The following is a 26,422-nucleotide window of genomic DNA, read 5'->3' as shown; positions in this document are numbered from 1 at the left end:
AATCCATACTGGTATTTTGAAAAAATGACTGAATGAACATATAAATAAATGGGTGCAAAGGGAGAGCTCTTCCCTTAGAGTTAAGTGGATAAATGAAAATCATTATTTAGCACCATCATAATATTCACTGATTCAGACAAGTATCCCCGATGCTCAAACTAGAGGGTGAATGTTTCAGGAGTAACAGGATATTGATATAATCTCAAAGTATCTCTCCTCAAGATACTTAAGAATTACCAAGGGGAAATGCATAGCTTTTCAGTGAAAAATCCTGCCATCTACCATCTTTATCAAGTGATGGGTGTTGACGTCACCAACAATGGGACCCGTTGGCAGTGTATGTCTCCCGATGTGATGGACAGAGCAGACTGAATCACTTAGTGCTGTTTCTTCCGAAAATGTCTAATCTATATTTAACCATAGGAAAACATTGGACCAAACCTAAATTGAGGAACATTTTACATAAGAGGTCATTTTTAACTTCACATGTCTCTCAAAATGCCAGCCCTGCATGTAACACTGCAGGGATGTTCTGGGGAGACAAGAAACCTCAGAGTAGACATGCTGCCTCTCTCTGTAGCATCAGGCATACTCCCCTTTTAGGTCAGTCGAATATAAACATGGATTCAAGGAGTAGAAAGCAAAATTTTCTTAAATTGTGTGAAGATGCAACTTGAAACTTTAAGACCATTTCATGCATGTGTCCTATCTTTTTAGGCCCCACCCATCAATGCAGTGCAGATTCATATCTGTTCTCCTCTGCCCGCCTGTAGGGACACTTCGGTAGAAAGTGTGAGAAATACTGAACAATAAGACACGTGATTCTGTGAAAAGAGTAGAATGGTTTGAATGGAATTGATTAAAATGGTGTTACTTTGGCTTTACTTGTGCACAGTTGAGCACACCCACCTGAAAGATGGGCATTATTAGTTAGCAGTACGTTACTTCACAACATGACCTACTGTGGACGTTGAAAAAAAAATTCCCCAAATACTATTCCTTCATGCTACTTTTTGCCTCCATTATTTGAACAAGAAGAATTTGCAAAAATATGGCCACCACCTTTTTAGCACTATGAGGCTGCTTTTCTTGTGGTAAAAATAAACCTTAAACTTCCTAGAAAATGGCCATTTCTGTAAACACGTCCATGTAGTAGGGAAGAGGATACAGATTTTATTTCATCCCTCGTTTTCTCTACTAAGGAAATCTTCTGATGGATAATGAAAACAGCTGTTAAGCAAAACAAAAGTAAAGCTTTATTAATCTATGAGGACCCTGAGCTTTGGCATAGTATTAAATTAGTCTTGTATCCCTCCTCCAGAATAAGGACATTCTAGAAATTTGATAAGTAGCAAAGGAATGCTAACTTAGATGTAGAAGTGTTAGCCATCCTTAGCCGTCCATGAATAATTCTCTACCATGTTCTAGATAGCGCAGCCGTAAATCAAATTCCATCCCTTCCTGTGAAGAGTTTACAGTTTAGGGAAGAGCTGTGTTTGAAACAAGTATTTTCAATGAGGCATGTTAGTGGTAAGCCCAGTGTGTTTTGGGAGGGGCAATTTGTTGCTTCTCAAGATCTTAGATACACTTCCTGAGTTAATATCTGAGCTACTTCCTGAGAAGGGAGGAGGGTTAACAATTTAAAGAACAGGGCAAAAGCACAGAAAGGTGGAACGGTATGTACTACTTGGGAAAACTAAGAGATGCAGCTAGAAGTAGATAGGGTCACATTACGGAGGGTGTTTGAATTCTCTGTTGAGTTTAGACTCACCCAGGATGTGGCCTGGTACCATTGAAGTATCGTAAGCAGGGCAGTGATGTGGCCTTGTTTTCTAAATCCCCTACCCTCCGTTTCCCCAGAGCCAGAGAGATTTAAGGGGAACAAGACCAGAACAGCAGTCCAGGAGTGAAATTCTGTAAATGGTTAAGGGGTGAATGGAGAAAGAGCCACGAAAAAGACCGGGGTTGGGGAGAGAAGGGTTGAAGAGGCCCTGGGAGACCTAAGAGGGGGTGCAGACTTGTATGAAGGAATCAGTGGTCATTAATGTCCATGTGATCCAAAGATGAAGGTAAGAAGTGAGAAGAGTCAGTGAGATGTGATCACCTCAAGGCTCAGTGGATCTGGGCAAAGCAGTGTACTGAGAGGAGTTGTTAGGAGATCATAGTGGATCTAGGAATCCATAGGAGATGAGAAAGCAGAGGTGGTATGAACAGCCTTTTCCAAAAATTTGACCACAGAGAGAAGCTAGAACAATGACTAGAGTTAAACATTTGAGGAATGGATGGTGATTTAATATAAGCATGAAGATTAGAAGGGTTCATGTTCTCAAAGCTTATGGAGAAGGACCAGGAGCAGCAGAAAGCATGAAGGAGAGGTCAGAAGAGCTGGCTTTGCATTCTGGGTTCAGCCAACTAGCTTTGTGCTCCTGTGTAGAGTCCTCCAAACCCGCTGCATGTGAGAGTCACACGAGAGACGCTTCGAGATTAAGATGACTGGAGACCCATGACATCTGAATCCCTGGGGGTTGGGACCCAAGCTTGCTTTTTATGACTTATGCTGTCTTGTCTTCTTCTCAGTACCCACAGTTCTGTTTGCTGTGCAGGTTTCTCCTTCTCTTCCCACCTCTAAGTATTGGGGTGCTCTAGGCCTCCCTCTTGAAACCTCTTCTCTCCTCAAGCCACAGACTCTCCCCAGGTGAAATCTTTCCCTCCATGGCTTCAGGTCCTGTTTGTTGACTGCAGATGACTCTCAGCCCTGACCTTACACCTCATCTCCTGACTTCTTTACTCACTGCCCACCTCGTGTATCTAGGAGGCATCTTTAATGTAATACATGCCAAAGAAAATTCTCTTGGTTTTCACTTCATCAACACTGCTGCAAATCTGTGTTTATTCTCCAATCTTTCCTGCTTCAGTAGTGGCCCCTCAGGTGCTCCTGACAAGACCAAGGCATCATCCTTGACTCCTGTGTTTCTTCCAGCCACGTCCCACCCAGTAGCAGCTTTATCTCCAGAACAACCCTGAATTTGCCCACTTCTCTCCATTGGTACTAACAGTTGTTATTCCTTTACTGTGATGATCGCCTCCCTGCTTTCATTCTTAACATCTTAAAATATATTCTCCACGCTGAAGCCAGAATGCTTTTGCTCCCAAAAAGGTGCACAACTTCTGGCTGGCATGATCTCTTAGATCCTTCTTGTTCTGGCAAGACTGATTTGAAGTAAAGCAAAATGAAGTTTTTTTTTCCTTTCACTTAGTTGCTGTATGGGGCCAAGCAGGAGGCAGGGGTGCTAGATGTTTGGTGGTATATTCCAGTGTTGACATGCTCAAGACACTGGCCACATCCTGTCCTGATTGACCTTCCTGGCCTTGGGGAGACCTGGAGTAGGGGAAGAACCAGAGAATCAGAAAGCTAAAAAGGCAGGTTAAAAAAAATTATTCTTACTGGGGGGTGGCTTTTTCTTTTGGACTCTCTTCCCCCACTTTCTACTCCCTACCCCCCCTCCTCTATCTCAGCAGTACTAGTACTGAATTCTAGTGAGACGGTGGGTATGGAAAGCTTCAGATTACTTTTAGGTCATTTCTTTTGAACCTCATTGCCAGTTCACATCCTTCTAATCTTCTGTGGAGGGCTGTGAGGGCACCGGGAAAGTCAGGAGTGATTCTTCATGTCTTTGTTGTTCTTAAAACTCTCCTCAACCGTGGAGTCTGTTTTGCATCCGAGTGTTCATCAGGATGCTGAGCTGTAGGAGTGCTAGTGCAGCTGGGAGTGGGGGTGAGGCTTAAGGGACACTGGGGATGAGCAGTGTGACCTTTCTTTATACTTCTTCAGAGCTGGGCAGCCCGGTCTAGTCAATGATTCCTGGGACTGCAGTTTTTTTTTTTTTTTTTCCTTCCCTCCATCAAAAGCACTTTGGTTTGGTGTGTCCATCTGCATTCATCTAAGACTCAGTGTCCCCATTAGCATAGCAAGTAGGACAGTTGTACTCTTAAACTCATAGGATGTGGAGCTTAGGGGTACATTTTCCCAAGAGCATTCAGTGGAACATGATGTAAAGATACAATATGAGAGTTATTAGCTTTGTTTTAATTTGATTTAGTGCCTTAGAAATAAGGGAGCCAAGGATTTCTATATTTTCACCTAATAACTTTTCCCTAGTGAAGCTTATGAAGATCTGCTATTTAGGTCAAACTTCAGCTGTCCTCTATGAGCCAAGTCAATATAATCGATACACAGAAAGTGCCTTTAATGGAGCTTGGAGTCAAAGCAAACCTCAGAAATCCTTCTACAGGCATGGTTCCTTTGTATGGAGTCCTGCTCATATTCCTTTGTTGAGGGAGGTGGTGTTGATAAGCATAGGTGGCCACGCTGTGTCCCTCCTCGGCCCACTCTCACATCCATCAGACCAAGAATGTATGCCTAGGTTTGCTGCATAGGAGTAAATTCAGTATGAGAGACCCTCTCAAGAAGGATTCACATGATTATGTACTTCTAGATTCTTGCTCTTCTGAGGATGACTTGATCCTGAAAGGGAATCAATCATTCGTTAACCGAGGCAAGACAAAGGGACAGACACTGACAAAGAAGCAGGTTGTGGTGGCCCTGAAACAGGCGAAGACATGAGTGCAAGCAAGAGATACGCAGAGGTCATTAAGACGGTAGAACAAGAGACACTTGATTAGGAGGAACACAAGTGACAGAGGCCACATCTGTGCTAGGAGGACTATGCAGGCACCCAGTAGACAGAATTACACTGGATCTCTTCATCCCCTTGCTTGGCCGTGTTACGGTCTCTTTAGGACCTGCTTGTGTGTGACACCTGCTCTCTCTTTCAAGTCCAGTTTGTGGTCTTTCTTGCTTTCTGATCAGTCCCAGACTCAAAATGAAGATTCTTGTCCTTCTGATTTTCAATAAATGTTCAATTTTTGATGGACTCTGAGTGAGTTTTGCATCCTTGTCAACCAAAGAGGCCAAACGCAATGGAATGTATTGACTTGAGAATAGCTCAATAGAGAGCAGGTTATATTAGTGCTCAAAGCAGTTTGTAAGACTGTGGCTGTTTCTCCCCGCTGTAATGTATCCCGACTGCTGAATGCAGCACCACTGGGGCCTGACAAACTAGGCTACTTAGTGTGCAAGGGGTAGTGACACAGAGGACTGGGTATAAAACGATTTATTGATAACAGCCATTGAACAGCAGAGGGATGGCAGAGCACAGGGCATCTAGCAAAGTCCCAGAGTTATTCCGTGCCCCTGAAAAACAGCCTTGAGGAGTCTCTGAGTGACAGGACCCCTGTAAGCAGCCAAATGCCTTCTTGCCCCAATAAACAGAGCCTGCTCATGGCTTGGCACCAGGGCGGGGCCATGGGGAATGCAGAGAGGCCTGTGCAATTCAACTATGGTCAAAGGTATCCCTCCTTCACTATTGCTGCAAGATTTACTCAGCAGGAGGTAAGCCTACAATAGTCACAGATTTTAGGAAAGAGAAACGTAGATGTGGAATTATGCTTTGGGGCCAGTTGTCCTTTGAGGACACATGGCAAAATCAGAACTAAAAGATCCACAGTGAAGACATGAAAGATAGGAGCAGTCTGGCATCACTATGGATCAGTGGTCAAGAAATGTGCAGAATGCGTAGATCTCAGCAAGGCAGAAGAACTTAAGCCAGGCCGGCAAGGAAGGCGTATAGAGAGGAAGGAATTGACCTGACAGGAAGCCTTTTATATGCTTCCTCTGGGAACTGGAGTTAGTAGCTGACTTCTCAGGCCATAACCACCTAAAGGCTAGAGGATTGAGGCAGAACCAAATGGGGGCACCGGGCTTTGACTTTCATTTTCCATCTGTTCTGCATTTGAACCAGCCCTTTTATTCCAACAAATGATCTGTATTTGGCTAAGTTACAAATTCCTTTTATGTATGACAAATGGGGTTGTTGTTCCTTCCGAAAAATTTGGGTGGGAGAGATTCAGAGCTGATTTGCATACCGGTGTCGTTGGACACTAATGGGACATTGTACCATCCTCCTGCAATCTTAACAAATGACTATGACTATGACTATTAAAAAAAAATGACTATGATTTTTCACTGGCTGATTTGGTTTGAATGAGTAAATTATTTTTATTTCATTGCATTAACTGCCAGAACATTGAATGAGCCAATAACTCCCTGGTGTTGCTGAGCCACAAAGAACTATTATTCGGAATTGAATTTTTATTGATTTTCTTGTGCTACAATGACTTTTCTAACATAGTAGCCTGAAAGGAAACTGAGAAAAAGGCCAAGTAGGGCATGGGGTGAGGAAGGGGAGGCTACTGTTTCCCATGGCCTCGCCCCAGATGGACTGCTTATTGGTAGGCGCTGCTGACTCGGGATGATCCTGGTGCTGATTAGATGATTTACAGGTTAGCCAAATACCTGGCTTCATCACCTTGCCCTCCTCTTCCATCCTGCTGCTGTCTTTGCTTCCAGTTGCGTTGAGCCTGGTTGGCATTCTGCTGTGCAGCCGGACAGGGCGGTGGGGTGAAGAAGGAGCTGAGGTAGACGGGGAAATGCTCCACGTTGGTCAGCGCTGCTGCTGTTAACATCGTGTGCGTGTGTGTGCTCATACGCACACGAGGGTAATGAGTAAGTGTTACTTTAACATCATTATAGTACATTTATCTCTTCATGTGTTTGCTTTTTCTAGTTATCTTAACTATTGGAGATCTAGTTGTATCTAAGTTCATAATCATTTGGATGAGTTGAAATGGAAACTCATTCATTGATCCAACAAATACTTATTGAGTGGCTACTTTATACCCTTCTAGGTACTAGAGGCAAGGCAGTGAATACGACAAATGAAAAATTTGTCCTCGTGCACAGATTCCTATGAGTCAAATTTAAAAAGAATATTTTAGAATTCACAAAAGACTGAAAAATATGGTCCTTCTTGCTTCCTTTAATAAACATGATAAGAGTGAAACTTGCTACAATAAAATGAAACAAAATGTCCTTCTTCCCTGGTTTCTGATTCACTTTGATCTACTTTAGAGAATCTTGACAACTCCTAGGAAAGAGTGGCTTTTTTTGGACACTATTTTTTCTGGCTGTAAAAATAATCCATGTTCTTTGCAGAAATTTTAGAAAATGCAGAAACAAATGAAGAAGAGAATTGGTACATCCAGGCTCATCCAGCAGCAGATCTTTGACATGTTGAACTGTTTCTCTTTAGGGCTTTTCCTATAACATATATAGTAATCCCACACCAGTTGCTATTTTAAAATTTTAAAACCTTCGATCTTGCTGTGTATGTATGCAGTTTGGTTCAGTTCCCTTCTACAAAATAATGTGAAAATTACTATTTCTCTTCTTTCCAGAGACCATGTTAGCATGATTGTAAGTGAGATCAGAAGGTGGAAATCTATTTATATTCCACCCTCTCAACATATATGAATAGAAGGCCAAGTCTAATAAAAGAGTGTCCTTATGTGATGTGATAACTTATGGAAAGAGAGGTAGCAAGGCAGGCATTTTGCAGAGACTTGCAAGAAAGAAACGAGAACATCTACGTGAAAAAAAAAAAAAGCCAGTAAAAGCCTGATTGAAACAGTAAAAGTGGTACAGTGTGTATTATGTAGGCTGGGTGATTCTCTACCTCTGTTTACCTAGAATTTTCTCTAAGAAACTTTACTGGAATCACTAGATTAAGGTAGGTCCCACTGTGGTAGATCCTTACAGAACTTTCTACTTCTCTATCTCATCATTCATTTATATACATCTTAATTTCTTGTTTAATGTCTGTTCTCTCTGCTAGCATATATGCTATGGGAGGGTGGGATGGTGTGTGTCGAGTTCAGTAATACACCTCACTGCCAGGCACAGTGTCTGGCCCATGGTCCACAGCATGAGTGGATGAAGGAGGCTATTGCACATACACTGAAAACCTGAAGGCAAATTAGGAGGCCTGCCTACCAAAGCAGGTTTTAATGCAGATGTACCTACTTTTATTTGGAAGTAGATGCATTCTATAAAAACATAATTATTACATTTTGAGGTGGCCAGTTCTCACATACTAAAAAAAATATAAAAGAGACCATTCATTCCATGCTATTTTATCTCATGAGGCAATTTATTCAAATATTTAGTTGCAATTTACAATATTCTTTGAGTTTTTTAACATTTGCATAGTATTCCATTATATGAATGCACCAAAAGATACTATCCATTATTGTATTTTTGAATATTTCGATTGTTAGCAAATGTTCAGCATTATAAGTGATGATTTGAGCAATGTTGCCATGCCACATTTTTCTAGGCAGCTCTCTCATCCTTTTCTTAGAAAATTTTAGAAGGAGATTTCTTGAATTATGTAAATGAACCCTTTTAAATAATAACTTTATTAAGATATAATCCACAATACCTTGCCACCAGTTCATCTATTTAAAGTCTACATTTTAATAGTTTTTAGTGTGTTCTCAGAGCTGTGCAACCATCATCAGAGTCTATTTTAGAATACTACATCACACCAAAAAATAAAACCGTTCCCATTAACCGCCATGTTCCCCCTACCTCCAGCCCAGTCGTCTGCAGTGCTAGGCAATACCTAATCTTTCTGGCTCCCTGGACTTGCCTGTTCTGGACATTTCATATAAATGGAATCCTACAATATGTGGTCTTTGGTGTCTGGCTTCTTTCACTGAGCATATTATTTTCAAGATTCATCCCTGTTATGATATGTACTTCAGTATTTTATTTCTTTTTATTGGCAAATAACATCCCATGGTATGGATATACCACATATTTATTTATTCATTAGAAAGTGAACATATAAATGAACTCGTAAAGTGATTTTGACACATCTTCTAGCTTGCTCTTCATGTTGACCCATTTTCACTTCATCTAGCAGTGTTGACTAGTTTTCCACACTTTTCTTTTTTTTTAATTTATTTGAGAGAGAGAGAGCATGAGCAGGGGGAGGAGCAGAGGGAGAGGGAGAAGCAAACTCACCACGGAGCAGGAAGCCAACCCAACCGGGAGCTCGATCCCAGGACCCTGGGATCATGACCTGAGCTAAAGGCAGACGCTTAACTGACTAAGCCACCCAGGCGCCCCTCCACACTAATTCTGGGGATTAGTACTTAAAGAAACGGACAAAACAAAGCCTGTTTGGAAAAGTAGAGACCTGCTGATGCTTTTTAAATGGGCATTTCTTTAATAATTAGTGCTATTGGGCCTTCTAATTATCTTTATTAGCCATTTATGTCTTTTCTTTTGTAAATTTTGCTTAAATAAGCCTTTGCCATCTTATTTTAGGGTATTTATCTTTTCTACTTCGTTTCAAAAGTGCCATTTATGTATTAAGGCTGTCAAACCTCGGCCTATAATGCTGCTTGTAATGTTTGAGATTGAAACAATTTAATTTTAACAGTATCTACCAAACATTATCTGCCAAAACAATTATCTGCCAATCATTTCCTTAAGTGTTCTTCCTTTCATTTTGTTTAGAAGCATCTTCCCCATTCTAACACCCAATAAGTATTTTATTACTGCTATGGTTTTACCATATACTAACTTACACTTTTCATTTGAGTGTCTTTGAAAAATGCTCTAAAATTTTATAATTAATATGTATATCTGATTTATGAAAAAGCCAACCCCTTTTAATCATCATGGCTTTATAATAGGATTTAGTCATATTTGTGACCTTTTATTAAGCCATGTTATGTACCCGGCTCTTAAAAGGATTTTGTACATATTAACATTTAATTGTCACAGAAACTCTATGTAATAGAAATTATTGTCCTCATTTTACAGATGAGGGGCCTAAGGCGGAGAGAGCTAAAGATACTTACGGAATCAAGGTTCTATTTGGTGGCAGACCCAGAATTCAAACATACTCAGTCTCTAGCCCCACCTTCTTCCACTGAAGTGTTCGGTCTTCCCTACTGGAGTTCTGGAAGAAATGACCTAGGAGTTTAAATCCTTATCCTTAATTATCATGGATGGTTATGATGTCTTATGCGTTTCTCTTTCCAGAGTTTTTGGATAATTGCATGAATATTCCTTGCTATATTATAAAAAAAAATTTTTTGCCTGGGTGGCTCAGTCGGTTAAGCATCTGCCTTCGGCTCAAGTCATGATCCCAGGGTCCTGGGATCGAGCCCCGCATCAGGTTCCCTGCTCAGCGGGAAGCCTGCTTCTCCCTCTCCCTCTGTCTGCTGGTCCCCCTGCTTGTGCTCTCTCTCTCTGTCAAATAAATAAAATCTTTAAAAAAAAAAAATTTAGATGTAAACATTTTAAGGTGGTTTTTATTGGCCACTGCCAAATTTTTAGAAACCACAACTTCTGAATACTTAATTCATTACTTTGAGCTTCACCTACAAAGGTGATGTTTTCAGGAAGGGTATGGTTGATTCCAATCCCTCTTGGCCTTGTCATGTCTGAGACGATATAGTTGTTAGTTTGCTCACGTATAATAACTTGTTTGGGAATAAAAAATTAGTGCCCATGCTTTTTTGTCCTCAAAAATAAAAACATAGATATGATTAATTATACTCTAATATATGCTAATATAGGAAAAAGTTTTAGTCATAGCCTGATTTTTGTTTCATAGTTACTTTTTTAAAAAATATTTATGTAGCTGTATTGATATATATCTGACAAATAACATTGTATAACTTACGATTTGTGATGATTTGATGTATTTTTATATTGTGGAATGATTACCACAATAAGGTTAGTTAACATATCCATCACCTCACATAGCTACTGTTTTTTTTTTCTTTTTTGTAGTAAGAACATTTAAAATTTACTCTCTCAGTAACTTTCAAGTGTCCAGTATAACATTGTTAACTATATCAGCATCTTGTATGTCAGTTCCCCCTAATTTACTCATCTTGTAACTAGAAGTTGTACACTTTGACTGCCGTCTCGCCTTTCCCTCACTCCCCAGCCCTTGGCAACCACTAATCTACTCCTTGTTTGTGAGTTCAGCTTTTTTGTATTCCAGATCATACAATATTTGTCTTTCTTTGACTTATTTCACTTAGCCTGATGCCCTCAAGGTCCATTTGTGTTGTCACAAATGGTGGGATTTGGTTCTTTTGTAATATGTAATATACATACTATATATAGAGTAATACACACACACACCTCCGCTCATCCATTGATGTACTCTTAGGTGGTTTCCATGTTTTTGCCAGTAATGTTGAAATGAGCACAGGGTGTCAACATCTCTTCACGATAGCGATTTTATTTCCTTTGGAAATAAGTTTGTTTTTTTTTTAATTTTTTTTTTTTAATTAATTTAACCCCTCACCCAGAGTTTCTTCATCCTAGAAGTGCCAGTTGCTTCTTGTTTCCAGCTTACTATTTTTCCCAAATACTTCCAGGACCAGCTTTGTCAGGCCCCACAGAAGTGCCAGCACTAAGCTGATGGGCAGACTTTCTTAGAGGTCTTGGTCTTGACTTGGATCTCTCTTCCAAGTCCCTGAGGTGCCAGGACCAATGCCTACTGCTGTGCAGTTCTGTTATCCCAACCCCTTCCTTTTGGCCCCATCGTCCCCCTTTGCCTTTTTAATTTTCCTGCCTGGATCCTCTCTCGTTTGATTTTCTGCAGTATTTAGGATGCTGTTTACAGTCTTCATGATATGTATATTTCTAACTCAGCGCTTATGTTGTTTTTTTTTTTCCCCCTGCATAGTGGCAGTTTTCTTGATCTCAGATGTTATCCTATTTATAACTCCCTACTCTAGATTCTCAGTTGCTATTTCCTTTTGATTTTAAAGAGCTTAAATTAGAAGTTATCCAAAAATGCCTCTTGTTTCTTGTCTTAGAGGAAACCACTCAGTTTCAGTTCTATGGTTTGCCTCCTTTATTTGTAGAAAAGTTGTTTTTATATGGTGGGGGATGGTTTCCCTACTATTGGAAGTTGCATAGGTTCCTGTCTGAATTTTTCAAGCCTTGGAACTAATATAGGTGACAAAAGTACTTAGTTGTTTTTTTTTTTTTTTTTTTTTTTAAGATTTTATTTATTTATTTGAGAGAGACAGAACAAGCAGGGGGAGCTGCAGGCAGAGGGAGAGGGAGAAGCAGGATCCCCGCCAAGCAGGGAGCCCGATGCGGGGCTCGATCCCAGGACCCTGGGATCATGACCTGAGCTGAAGGCAGACGCTTAACCAACTGAGCCACCCAGGTGCCCCCAAAAGTACTTAGTTTTGTTGCCAATTCAGAAACTCAATTAGGTTGAGTGACCTATGGTGAGAGTCGGAGGTAGAGTTGGAAGCAGGTACCTCTGTGTCTAAGAGTTTATTTCCATGGTTTTTAATACATTTAGTAGTTAGCTGGAATTTGTCTGGTCTGTTCGCCCTCTTTGGGAATCAGAAATGCTAGAGTTCCCGCCTCTGGTATAGGCCAGGACTCGGTGATAGTTGCGTTTCTCCCTTGGTGTGATATCTGGTACATGGTCAGCTGCCTGTTAGGATCCTGATACATGACACCACACTTTTTCCCTGACCGCTTACTCCATTGCTGATGAATCTTTAATCTTTGTATCTCCACACTGAGGAGTGTTATATACGTCTTGTTGGAACCCTGCCAGTGATTTCCAATGTCAATGGGGAAGAGCAAGAAGTTGGGTAGGTCCCTTCTGTAGTTTGGTCCTGGCTGGAGGAGATCTGCTAGAACTTTCTCAAAATTTCTTGACAAGTACACTTTCCTACATCCCAGGGTCAATACAGGGTTTTCTTTTTTATATACATATTTATCTATTTTGTTGAGCAGTTTGGAATGTGGAGAGAAAATGATTTCGCCCTAGTTTTCTTTTCATCTGCCTCTGTATTAACGTATTGGAGTGCAGAGCTAACCATAAACTATGCATTTTGCTACCTTTCCCATTTCTTCTGAGCAAATAAAGGGAATAGGAGAGGAAGATAGAATAGAAATCCCCACCATCCATTTTCTGTGCTTCATCTGGTTGAATACAGATTATTTGGTGTTGTCAAAGCTGCAACCATTATGTAGCAGCATGAAGTAAGGCTTCATTTAGAAAACAAAGCAATCAAGGAAAACAAAATGGCAAACAAACCAAACAAAAATAGCCACAAAAACTCAACCCTTTCCATTAGCAAAGTGAGTGTTAGCAAAACTTGTGTTAGAGTCAATCTCACATAATATGCTAGACCAATTTCAGTGCGATCCTGATGGAAAAATGAATCCTATGGAGGAGGGATTTTTGACTCACAGATTCCTTGTGGGAAAGCAAAGGAAACTTTGTGGTCCAGTTGTGCAGGCAGTGGGAGATTTTTCATTCCGGTGTTTACCCACAGTTCCTCACTCATTTTTATCATAAGTCAGCTGACCCTCATCACGCTTGGAGTCAGACTTGGATTCTGAATCGTAAGGGCTATGGCAGTTTACGGATCTCGAACAGAAGGAAGCTAGCTTTACAAATCGGGGGACAGCAGAGAAAGGAGAAGAAGGTTCCTGCCCCCTGCCTGCCATGCAAGCCCTTTTCAGACCTTTTGTCTCATATATACTCATGAAGATCCCTGCATATATAGCACTACTGACAAAAGACATCGGTTGCCTCTGGGAGGGAAAACATTACGAGCAGAATTCCGAAGAAAGTGAATTCATGGATTGCTCTGCTTGATATTCATCCAGTGTTTCTGACTTGCTAAAAGCAAGTTTAATGTATTTATACAATTTGTAAAGATGTAACTGATTCTGGAGCTCTGCTATTTACAGGGAACATATTTCATGTTACTGTAAGCACTAAAGAAAATTAAATCAATAAATCCACTGCCTGTAATTTGAGATACTCAGTTGAAGAAAAATACATTGTCTGGGAGGGAGGGGGAATCATTTACTTCGAGAAAGACTTGTAAAGCTGTCTTCACTCTACTATCCCAGGATTTCGAGTGACGGCAAGAGTTAAGCCTGTGCTGTAAAATTATCAAAGGGTTGTTGTGACATCTCAGAACAAGCAGAGGCCAACTCCCACTTTGGTTCTTGAAGCGTACGCTCAAGTGGAAAGCCATGCAAGGCAAAGCTCTTTCTCTCTGAACTATCTATGTGTCCTTTTCCCTGAGAAAGTTGGGCTGGGCAGAGACTGAATGTCAGGAAACTCGGTGAATGTTTCTCCCTCGTTGCCATTGATGTTCTCTGTGACCACTGGAAGGCCAGTTAACCTCTCCGAACATCACCCTTCCGTGTGTAAAAGGTTAATAGTGAAGCTTGTTTGCAAAGTGCCTTGAGCCTTCCATGAAGGGCACTACACAGATACCCAGCATTGCTGTTTGACTGGAGGGCATTGTATTTTTTAGTTATATGTTTGGTTGGATGGGTTATAGATTTTGTTGTGGTTGGGTGTTGCCCCATTCTCCCTGGTTACACACGACTAATAGGTAATCTCACTCTATTACCATCTTCTAGAGCCCACTAGAGGGTTAAGAGAAAGTCAGAGGTTACAGATTAATAAGGCATTCTTTAGTTAATAAAAAAAAAATCACATGCATCTCAACTGCGTAATAGCTGTGGATAGCAATTTATTAGGCTAAGTGTTTCATCAGCTGCTAAACAGATTATATTGACAGAGACTCAGGGAATGATGAGTTGTTTTTTGTTTGTTTGTTTTCGTTCTGCTCCCCCACTAAATCTTTTCTCCTGCACGTCAGTATAGAGCATTAGGAAGTTCCGTTTAAGGTTTATTTCAAATGTGCTTGTGAGTATTTGGCAAAACAATTTTCTTCTTCTGGATTCCTGAAATCCACTGACTTTTCTGTGTATATCTACTTTGTGACATTAAGTTCGCGATTTTATTGTATTTGGAACAAATGTGAACAAGAGCAAATTGTCATGGACCTCACACTTTTTTTGCAGATTTACGGAAGAACTTCGAACAAGATCCGCAGGGAAGGGAGGTTCCCATTGAAGGCATGATAGTGCTGCATTGCCGACCTCCGGAGGGAGTTCCTGCAGCTGAGGTAAGTGACCCATGGGACCAGACCTGGGACAGTGAAGTTCTGTGTGGTCCTAAGTGAAGTAAAAGAGCCTGGGTCTGGCATTCTTACTGTCTGGACCCATTCGCTAAAGACAATGAAGAAATTGTGAAGGAAATAACTTGGAAAGGGAAATGGTCTCTCGTCTACTTTGTTGTTGACACAAAGCTCTTGCGAGGTAGCCTGAGTAGGATTTGTATTCTTGATTTTGGTGACCTCAGATGACACAGGTGGAATCCTTTGTGTCCTCAGTCAGTCACCTTGGATGCCGTGATACGTACATTGGGTCCTGGATCAACCTGAGCTCTAATAGGCAAAGCCACATGAAAAAGGGCACAGGGAAGGAGATCAGCCCCTAGTGACAAGTCTCACTGATGTTTGTACTTCGTTTTTCTTTACTTATGGAACAAACGTTCAGAGCATTTATTATGCTGTAGGCACTGTGCTGGCATGGCAGATATAAAAAGTGATGTAGCCACAGGTCTCCTTCACAGTGGGAGTCTAGAATCTGGAGTCACTCTGGTTTTTGCTCCTTGCATGTTTTCTAGATGCTATTAGATTATAATTGTCAGAGATGACATATTGTGGTCATAGGAAAGCTTTCCTAAGTCTTTCAGTCACTCTTAAAAGATGTCCTGATAGAGGAGTAATACAGTCGTGAAGGCAATATTGGGGGCAGGGACAAGCTAGGCAGTACCAGGAATGCTTAGTAGAATGATCATTTTTCTAAATGGAGGCCTGAGTTGAGCAATAGATAGTCCAGTTGTGGCTCTTCTGTGGGAAGCTAGGAAACCTGCCTCAGAGCAATGGTTTGTTTATTCGCTGAGAAGTAGAGGTTTAAAAAAAAAAAAGAAGAAGGAGTCTTTGCCTCCCATTATTCGCTAAAATTGCTGTGGGATTTTGTAATTGGAAGGACAAAGGAATAGAGAAAATAAAGGGGAACGGAAAAACACACACACTTGCATGTTTAGATAGAAAGCATGCTGGCTGGACACTATTCAAAGCTCAGAAATGAAGTAAACGGACTTGAAAATTAAAGTGAACATTCCATGCATGATAGGAAATGATTAGAAAGGAAAATGCTTATTTTTAGATTTTTATTTAATGTGAAACAGAAAGATTTTTGATCTTCTTTTGCTCCCTTCTTGTTCCTTATAGAGCATGCTCTGGTTTCCAGGGCGGGGTGATGGGCAGCAGGGCGTTAAGCTCACAGGTGAATGTTTCCCTCCCATACAGGACACCCAAGTGCTCCCGGGAGTCTGACCTGGGCATCAGCAGTTTGCTAAAAACACCACCCACCTCTGAAAATCCTGACTTGCAAATGTCCATGTAGACATGAAATTGGGGGGGGGGGGGGTAGGGCGTTTAACTCAGTGCACTTCCCATTCTGCCTTTGACATCATATGACCCTTTTATTTTAACCATGTGTATGTTATTAGGAATAAATTTCAGAGCTAGGCTGGCTGATTTTAAATAGAGGGCCATTCCAAGGAGCAGCCAGGGCTGCAGGATGGTTTCAAACAGAAATTCTGAGCTGAGAGTGAGGGGAAAGCTGTGTTTTGTACATTCTGTCTTGTAGGATGAATACAGAGAGTGTTTCAGCTACATTGTGGGTTAATGGGCTATTGTGGAGCCCTGACAAGCATTTATAGCATCATCATAATGTGAGAAAGCATCCCAATTCCAAACACTTGAGTTACTTTGGAATTTATGAGTTCGATATACCTATATCCACGCACCAATATTTACAGCTCCTTTAGCATGCAATAGCTTACACGGTGGTTATTACCACCAACATCTGTGTTTTTGCTGAAGGGAGGGCAGAATGAGAGAAGAAAGCTGAGGGAAGGACAAGGATAGGGAAGGAAAGGGAGAATGTACGTACCCTTCCAAGTGGGGTCTCCCAGGGTGGAGACGTCTGCCCATGCCTGTCACGTGGTCTTCAGATCTCCAAGAGTACACCGCTGTGGGTTCTGACCTCACAGTCAGGTGACAATCCTGCAGTTCATGACTCTCCAGGATGGCAGTGATGGGGAACTCTGCTTGGAAATTGATCCCAGTTATGTCAAAATTGTCACTGTAAAATACTACCTGTTCTCTTCCTTGAGCGCGGACGTTCTTCCCTTTCCACCACGTGGTTCCCTTCATGCCCACCTGCTGTGGGACCCCGGGGTCATCACTGGAAGGGGTTGTGCCTGACAGGACCTCTGGTGTGTCAGCTGGTTTTGTCCTGCTGTGACATAGGAGGTCTCCTCCTTGGCACTTTGAAGACCTGTACAATTGTCTTCTCTCTGTGAGGTAGAACTTCCTACACAACTAACTCACCTGTATGAGCACAGAAGATGGTGTCGAAGCATAGAAAGAACTACCATGTGGAGAATGTCCCCATGTGCTGGGCGCTGTGTTCAGTACCTTCTCTGTAGTATTTCATTTGATTTGCAAAAGAGATGCCAGAAAATTGTAGGTGTTTTCATGTCCTTCTTATAGGAACTTGTCCAAGCTCTCAGATCATTAGCAAGTCAATCTAACCTTAAAGCTCAGATCTTTTTTTTCTTCTCTAATATTTTTTGTTGGTTTTTAATGAGACTGTGGGTTGTCAGTTTCCCCCAAGCCTTTTTGAAGCTTAAGAGCCCCTCGGCCAGTGGAAGCCTCTCTGTTTGCTATGCTACCTGACTTTCCATCCTTAGAAATGGGCTTTTAAGTGAAAATTTCTTCTAGCTAATATGCCAATCCTAAACCTTGTGTAAATTGTGTTCTTTTGTTTGAGGTAGGTAATCTGGTGGTAAAACAAAGAACAGCGCCATGAAAAAATAGAGGCTTTGGGAGCTCAGGGGAACAAGGAACAGGGAGAGGGACATCTGTGGAGCCTCTGTGCTCCCAACGTCCAGGAGCCTCGGTTGGATGCGTCCTAGGAGATAGGAAAGTACAGGATGTCCAGAGTTACAGGGAAGAGGCCATGGAGGAGAAGAAAAGAGGGCATATAAAAGCGGGAGGGAGAGATCCTAGGATAATCTCTACCCTCATTACATTTTTCCTATGTCTGGCACTGGCCATGACAGATCTCATTGTCACAAAGGGTCAGACCCTGACTAGCAATTCCCAATGCTGTGATCTATAGCAATTTACTAGCTCCTGTGAACCTCAGATTCCTCATCCAGAAATAGGAACCATATTTTCCTTGTAGGATTGCTATTACGCAAAGAAGGAAAAAAACCTGAGAATATGCAAAATGGTTTTTAAGTACTAAATAAATAGTTTGGATTATTGTGGTTTCTCTTCTTCCTCTTTATCCTAGTCTTCTATAAAGATTCACAAACCTTTGGTTCTCAGAGAAGATGTTAAGGCTCCATTGTGGTTGGAGAACCAGATTAAAACTGAGACCCTTAAGACATCTGGCACATTTTCAGCCCCATGAAAAAGCAGGGTGCTGCTAAGACTATCCCTCCTTACCCCAGACTACCTATGAGCTCTGCCTTTCCTGCCTGAGCCCTCTGTTCTTACTTCTCAAGCTCATCAGAGGACAAAGGCATGCTCTCCACTTCCCTCTCTTTTAATCTATCACATGGAGTGAGTAAGTGGTTATTGACAGAAGCTGGTGACTATCAATGTTTGTTCATCTCGCTTACCCCAATGGAGAATCTAATGTATGATATTATTAGTAGTAAAATACTTTCCAAAAAGTAGCATATGAACTTGAAGATTCTCATCAGACTCATTTACACACTGGTTTGGATGAAATAATAGGTCACACACTCTGCAAAATACCTGAAATGTGAACAGATGATAATTCAAGTTTTTCTAAATGCTGTGAGCTCATCCTATAGCTGGGTGTATTAGAGCATATTTGTCACGCAGTTACTTTTAACCTTAACCTTGGGACAATTCTAACTAAAGAGAGCAACTTTAGTGTTTGACACTTGTTGTTTAGCTAAAACCAATTTGCTCCTTTCAAAACAATTCATTATCCCACACTGCACTTTTTTATACTCCCCAATTATATGGAAAATCTATCTTTCATAAAAGTTAGAAATTATGTCCAATGAAAATCCGACATTTTAATGATTTTCCACAGATTAAAATTGTAGAGTTCTCAATAAACCCTGATTTACTGATGTTGGCTATAAAATGGTTATTGCTGTTAATAAAGCCTGTAAATCTTAACAGGTTATATTTGCCTTGGACAATAAAACTTGCCATAAAGGCTTAGTGTCTAAGGCTAATTCTGCTCACATCAAGGTAAACAACCTACTCAAAATAATTCAATGTCTTTGAGAATTGAGGCCCCAAACCTAAGCAACTGACAGGGGATTCTAGGCTTGAACCAGGCACTATTCTTGTTTTTTTTTTTAATTATTATTTTTTATTGTTATGTTAATCCCCATACATTACATCATTAGTTTTAGATGTAGTGTTCCATGATTCGTTATTTGTGCATGACACCCAGTGCTCCATGCAGAACGTGCCCTCCTCAATACCCATCACCAGGCTAACCCATCCTCCCACCCCCCTCCCCTCTAGAACCCTCAGTTTATTTCCCAGAGTCCATCATCTCTCATGGTTCGTCTACCCCTCCGATTCCGCCCCCTTCATTCTTCCCCGCCTGCTACCTCCTTCTTCTTTTTTTTTTTTTCTTAACATATATTGCATTATTTGTTTCAGAGGTACAGATCTGAGATTCAACATTCTTGCACAATTCACAGCGCTCACCAGAGCACATACCCTCCCCAGTGTCTATCACCCAGCCACCCATCCCTCCCACCCCACCCCCGACTCCAACCCTCAGTTTGTTTCCTGAGATTAAGAATTCCTCCTATCAGTCAGCACAGTGTGGGTAAGGAGAAGGTTCCCTTCTTTCTGCTGGGCACCACATCATTGTCTGATTTGGTGTCATTGACTGATCACTAGGTTGGAATGCGTGTATAGCAAGGAGAGGTTCCGAGACTGGAATGGAAGAATGTACTTTCGGTTTTGTAAAGTGTGTCAGAGTCATACAAGTATAAGAAGCCAAATTATTGGTGGTAGGGGCATTTGGGAAGGGGGAGGCGGGGGCAGGGATTTGGGGGCAGGAGAGCCTTTCCTTTCCAGATGCCCAGGTGGAAATCAAAGGTATTTTGAGAAGCTCTATTAATCTTGGTGCACTTGGTGGACCATTTGATATGTTTTCTTATGTTTGTGGAAGTTTTTTTTTTTTTGTCTTCCATTTCTAAGGTAAAGGACAAATAATAAAAAAAAAGGATTGTCTAGTCTTCTTTGTGGTTAGTCCCCTATGAGTCTGGTGTTCTTGCACAAATCAGGTGAAGAGGTGAGCAGTGTCATGTTTTTTGAACTGTCGGGACATTGCCAAGTGATTCTCCCTTTCCCTACGGTGTGGTTGAACATTTTCCCTGGCTGCTTGGCACCTGGCCTGGCTCTTTGGCCTTCCTAGAGGCTCTGGATACTACTAATTTTTTTTTTAATAAAGTTCTCTTCTGCATACACAAGCCAGTGCAGAGTTTGTTGCTTGCGGTCAAGAATCCTGACTATTACAGTGCATCTGCCATGTCTTTAAGGATGCCTTTGAACCATACCTCAAAGTGACCTTTGGAATAAAGCAAGTCACTATGAGCTAAAGTTATGGGACATTAATATGTTTTTTCTTTATCTGCAAAATAATTCTCTTAATTATTCCTGATGTATAAACAGTAGAAGCCACATACTATGACTTGTTTTAATAATTCTGCGCAGCCTCGTGCCAGACAGTTTTTGAGTCAGAAGCCCTTTGCTCTTATCCCCTGTGAGGGTATTCTTAATGAAAGGTTCATTTGTTTCAAATGTGTTCATTGGCATAAAACCCAGGAGAGAATCTTATGACATTGAACTGTTTAATACAAGAATCACTAGACTATTGTGTTTAACCTCAATCAAACAGACTATGAAATGAGAACTTTATTTTAAAAATAAGACTCTAAATAATTCACTAGAGAAATGTTAAGTGAGGTGCCCAAGTTCTGAAGCAATGGACCTCAGGTATAAATAATTAATCTAATTTGGTGCAGCCAAATCAGAGAGAATGTCTAATAGTCCAGATAAACTTTGCTTTGAGGAGACTGACAATGAGGACCTTTGCAGAAAGCCACATTTGATTAGAATGTATCATATTGTAATAGAAACCTAATGGACTCTTAAGAAAAGAGAATGTTGAATTGGTTAAATACTAGTAATTAAGTGCCAGTAAATTACTTCTCTAAAAACATTTCTGCCAAAAAAAAAAAAAAAAAGTTGCTATCGCAGGACAGATGGGAAAATGAGGTTAATATAAGTTATTTAAAAAGTGACTGTCTACAGCCCAAATACCCTCATCGTTAAAATTTGTCCTTAAGTAAATCTTATTAACATACTGACTTTTACTACATCCTTATCTGGGAGGCTCTCTTTCCTTACTGAGGAAGAAAAGGAGAGAAGACATCTGAAGTTTCTGATTTGTATTTATTTTCTTCTTTTCTTCTTGTTCTATATTCCTGCGGGGGGCGGTGGGTGGGTAGGAAAATAGAATTGCATTTCTCAAAGCCAAGGGCAGGGACCCACAATGAGTTTGCAAAGGTTGCCTAGTTGTTAGTCTTTCCTTCCTTTTTCTTTTTATCTTCATCCCCTCGGTTAGCTTCACACACTCCATCTCTTTCTTACCAAGCACTACTCTCTGTTATTTACAGTCCTATCTCTGTGTCTCCCCAGTTTCTCCTTGCCTGGAATGCCCTCAACCTCTGACATGTATCTATAGTATGCATGGTATTGTAGGATCCGTTTTAACCCAACTGGTTTCTGACTTCTACCCTGGCCATCCCAGCTGACAGTCTTTCTTAGAGACCCCTAATCTGATTGGTGTGGACTGTTCAAGGAAGGGCAGCATTTTTTCCCTCCCTCCGAAGACTTCTATTAGCATATTGTTTTGAGCATTTTGTTTTCTCTCCCCAGCCCACTTCCTCTCATATTTAACTTTTCATGACTGTATGTCCTGTCTCCTTAAGGTAATTCCCCTCAGGATAAGGAGATGCAAATTATACTTTTCACTGTCCTTTCCCACCCCCCTTAGCAGATAATACAAATGCACCTGGCAAGTGTTTGTGACTTAATGGATGGATATTTACACAATGGCTGTGTGGTACATATAAGAATAACTCTTTTTTTTAAGCGGGGGAGGGGGGAGAGTGGGGGTGGGAGGGGCAGCGGGAGAGGAAGAGGAAGAAAGAGAACCTTAAGTGGACTCCATGCCCAGCAAGGAGCCGATGTGGGGCTCTATCTCATGACTCTGAGATCATGACCTGAGCCGAAATCAAGAGTCAGACACTTAACCACTTAACTGACTGAGCCACCCAGGCACCCAAGAATAAACTCTTAAATTTAAGGTATCACTTTAAAATTTACATAGATTTTCACATGTATTGACTCATTGGACTCTGAAAGCTACAATTTGTAGGTAGGCAAATATAGTAGTATCTCTGTTATTTATTTATTATTGAACTGTGGTTGACATAGAATATTATCTTGGTTTCAGGTACATGACATAGTGATTCAACATTTGTGTACATTAGGAAGTGATCTCAACTATAAATCTAGCTGCCATCTGTCACCATACAAAGATGTTACATGTTATTAACTATATCCCCTATGTGGTACATTATATCCTTGTGACTTATTTATTTTATAACTGCAAGTTTGTATCTTTTAATCCCCTTCCTTGATTTTGCCCATCTTCCCACTGCAAACACCTCCCTCTGGCAAACACCAAACTGTTCTCTGTATCTATGAGTCTATTTCTGTTTTGTTCAGATTCCACATATAAGTGAAATCATACAATATTAGTCTTTCTTTGATTTATTTGGCTTAGCATAATACCTTCTGGGTCCATCCATGTTATCACAAATGGCAAGATTTCACTTTTTTGAAGGGCTGAGCAATATTCCATTGGGTATATTTTATATATACACATACATACCACATCTTTATCCATTTATCTATTGGACACTTAGGTTGTCACCTTATCTTGGCTATTGTGAGTAATGCTGCAGTGAACGTAGAGGTGCATATATCTTTTCAATTTTATTTTGTTTTCTTTGGATAAATACCCAGAAGTGGAATTGCTAGATCATATGGTAGTTCTATTTTTAATTTTTTGAGGAACCTCCACACTGTTCTTCCTAGTTGCTGCACCATTCCACATTCCTACCAACAGTATGTGAGGGTTTCTCCACATCTTCTCCAAGACTTGTTATTTCTTGTCTTTTAAATAATACCCATTCTAAGACAGATGAGGGGATACCTCGTTGTAGTTTTGATTTGCATCTTCCTGATAGTGGTGTTTAGCGTCTTGTCATGTGCACGCTGGCCATCTGTCTCCTTTGGACAAATGCCTACTCAAGTCCTTTTACCAATTTTTAACTAGATTGCTTTCATTTTGTTTTTTTTGTTTGTTTGATGTTGAATTGTGTGAGTTCTCTTTATATTTTGGATATTAGTCCCTTATCGGTTATATTATTTGCTAACATGTTCTCCCATTCAGTAGGTTGCCTTTCCATTTCATTCACAGTTTCCTTTGTTGTTCAAAAGCTTTTTAGTTTGATGTAGTCCCATTTGTTTATTTTTGCTTTTGTTGCCTTTGCTTGAGGAGACAGTTCCAAAAAATAATATTGCTTAGACCAATGCCCAAGAGCTTACTGCCCATGCTTTATTCTACGAGTTTTATGGTTTTGGGTCTTATATTCTGGTCTTTAATCCATTTTGAGTTTATTTTTGTATATGATGTATGAAAGTGGTCCAGTTCCAATCTTTTGCATGTAGTTGTCCAGTTTTCCCAACACCATTTATTGAAGAGACTGTCTTTTTCCTATTATATATTCTTGCTTCCTTTGATGAAGATTGACCATGTAAGCTTGGGTTTATTTTTGGACTCTCTATTTTATTCCATTGATCTTTATTTATGTTTTTGTGCTAGTTTTGATTACTATAGCTTTGTAGTATAGTTTGAAATCTGGAAGTGTGTGATACCTCCAGCTTTGTTTTTCTTTCTTGAGATAGCTTTGGCTATTTGAAGTCTTTTGGAGTTCCATCCAAATTTTAGGATTTTTTTTATTCTAGTTCTGTGGAAAATGCCCCTGGTATTTTAATAGGGATTGCCCTGAATCTGTAGATTGCTTTGAGTAGTATGGACCTTTTCACAACATTAATTCTTCCAATCTATGAGCATGGTATATTTTTCCATTTATTTGTGTCATTTTCAATTTCTTTCATCAGTGTCATAGTTATCAGAGTACAGGTCTTTCACCTCCTTGGTTAAATTCACTTCTAGGCATTATACTTCTTTTGATTCAATTGCAAATGAGACCATTTTCTTAATTTCTCTTTCTGAGAGTTCATTATGCAATGACTCTATTTAAAGAGTCATTTATTCCAGATATAAATTAATGCAGAAACTATATAGCTAACATTTATTGCATATGCACTCTATGCCAGGCACAGTTCACTGAATCCTCCTGACAGCTCTCTGAGGTAGGTGCTAATAATCTGCCAGTTTTATAAACAAGGAAACTGAGGCCCAGACAGGTTAAGCACCTTACTGGAGGACACAGTTACTAAATGACTGACCCAATAATTGAACTCAGATAACCTGGCTTCTGAGCCTTTTCTCTTTAAATCCACCGGATGAAGCTTCTCTATGTGCCAGACATTGCATGCTGAGTACCAGCTGAGTAAGATCCATGCCTGGCAATAACTAGTCCACCATCTCGTTTCATGCATACACAGCTAAAAGTATTAAGGTAAGATAATGGCATTTGTAAATATATATGAGTGTGCACACATGCAAGTCTGCTGCTTTTCCTCCATGTTGTTGTTCATGTCTGTGATTACAGGTCTGAGCCTTATTGCTCCCCAATTGCAGTTAAACCCCATCACCTGATGGCATTGGAATCCACATTGGTTCAAGTTCTAGAGATGGTTTTGCAGAGTGGCTCAGTGCCAGTGACAACTTTGAGCAGGCTTTGATGGGATGCAGAAACCCTGCTAACAGAATATCTCTTTATCTTACTCTTCATTTTTTTTTTCCTTGACAGGAAATTACATCCTTTATCCTTTCAGAAATATAAAATTTGCATATTGTGTTTAAGGTTTCTCAAATTGGGAGAAGAAGCAAATGGATCAAGAGGGAAGACGGTTTGGAGGAAAAATCAGAAAGCTAGCAATCAGTCAGTAGTAAAAAAGTTAAAGAAAAACACATAAGGAAAGGAAATGTATGATTTCTAAATTAACCTAATGAAGGCGGAGAGCTATTTCTCTGTCCTGCGCCTTTTTTCACAGTTTAGCAGCAATAAACAGTCTTTATATCTTGAATTATGCAGAAGTAAAAGCAGTCTGGGAGGCCTCCACATAAAGAGCTTCGGTTCTGTAATTCAGCAGTAATGCTCCATGGGCATGAATCAAGAACTCCATCCCAATCCTGCTGAGACAGCATGGATTTTAATGTTTCTGTGAAGCACAGCACACACCCTCCTGATTCACTTAGCAAATGCCTTTCTTTTGTAGGCAGACCTTATTAAAACAGAAACACACAGCCGCCACTGTATCAGCTTCTCCGGGTAATCTTTTGCCATGATCCCCAAATCCTACCCACTGTCTATAGGGTCTTTTTGGGGAGAAAGGGCCACCTTCTATAATGTCTTTTGTTTTTAGTTAACTGTGGGCGACTAGAAGGTACATCAGCCCCCCGGGCAATTTTTCATGTAACTGCTTGTAAAATAGAGCGTGCCCATTTCGGCTTCGTGGGGTAGAGACCTGCTGACTAAGCACCTGCCTGCAGGTACTGTTGAGCTACACCCAGCTGATCGGACTGCAGTTTCGCTTCGGTTCCATAATTTGTGCCTGCCGAAAGAAGCCTAGATGGCCTCTTACATTACACTGCACAGCGCTCAAACTTCCCCACTTTGTAAAATCTAAAGGAGCTGTGATCTCTCCCATGGAGCCACCTTAGATTCAGTGCAGTAAGTACACTGAGTGAAGGAGAGTGACTTATTGAAACTCCCAGAGCTTTGGTTTGTCTGAATTGCAGTGGCTCGCACACCACAGATTACAGGCGCACCAGCTTAACAGCTGCTCGGCTCAAATCCGCACATAACTCAGATTCACTTGGTTCTATCAGTTAAGCTTCCAAAAAAAAAAAAAAAAAAGAAAAGAGAAAAAAATCCCCTGCCATGGTGAATTTCGGTTTAAATATAACTGAGACTTTCTTGACTCTGGTTTAGCTAAATTGGACCTGTTCCTTGAATTGTTGATTCAGTATTGACTTAGAGATCTGGCTGTCAGTCCCTCCAACAGAATCTCTGTAGACACGTGTATTAATCGTGTGCAATATTCCTCACCCTCCATGCACTGCCAGCCCTGGCTTGGCTAGCTACAAGCGATGTTTTAAACCTTG

General features: G+C 40.7%; 1 protein-coding gene across 2 annotated transcripts in view; it reads left to right on the top strand.

Moving 5' to 3' along the window:
* The window catches only part of UNC5D (unc-5 netrin receptor D), a 541,726-nt gene that overhangs the window by 338,331 nt on the left and 176,973 nt on the right, over nucleotides 1–26,422 (top strand). For both annotated transcript variants that reach the window (XM_054508603.2, XM_045879822.2), the window contains exon 4: nucleotides 14,861–14,964. In XM_054508603.2, the coding sequence (XP_054364578.1) occupies nucleotides 14,861–14,964 (104 nt within the window). The remainder of the gene's footprint in view (nucleotides 1–14,860; nucleotides 14,965–26,422) is intronic.

Source organism: Mirounga angustirostris, unplaced genomic scaffold (genome assembly GCF_029215605.1).
Source record: "Mirounga angustirostris isolate CCGP_5_RB_7025 unplaced genomic scaffold, mMirAng1.0.hap1 SCAF_2, whole genome shotgun sequence".
Lineage (NCBI taxonomy): Eukaryota > Metazoa > Chordata > Mammalia > Carnivora > Phocidae > Mirounga > Mirounga angustirostris.
This window is presented reverse-complemented; position numbering and strand designations above follow the sequence as displayed.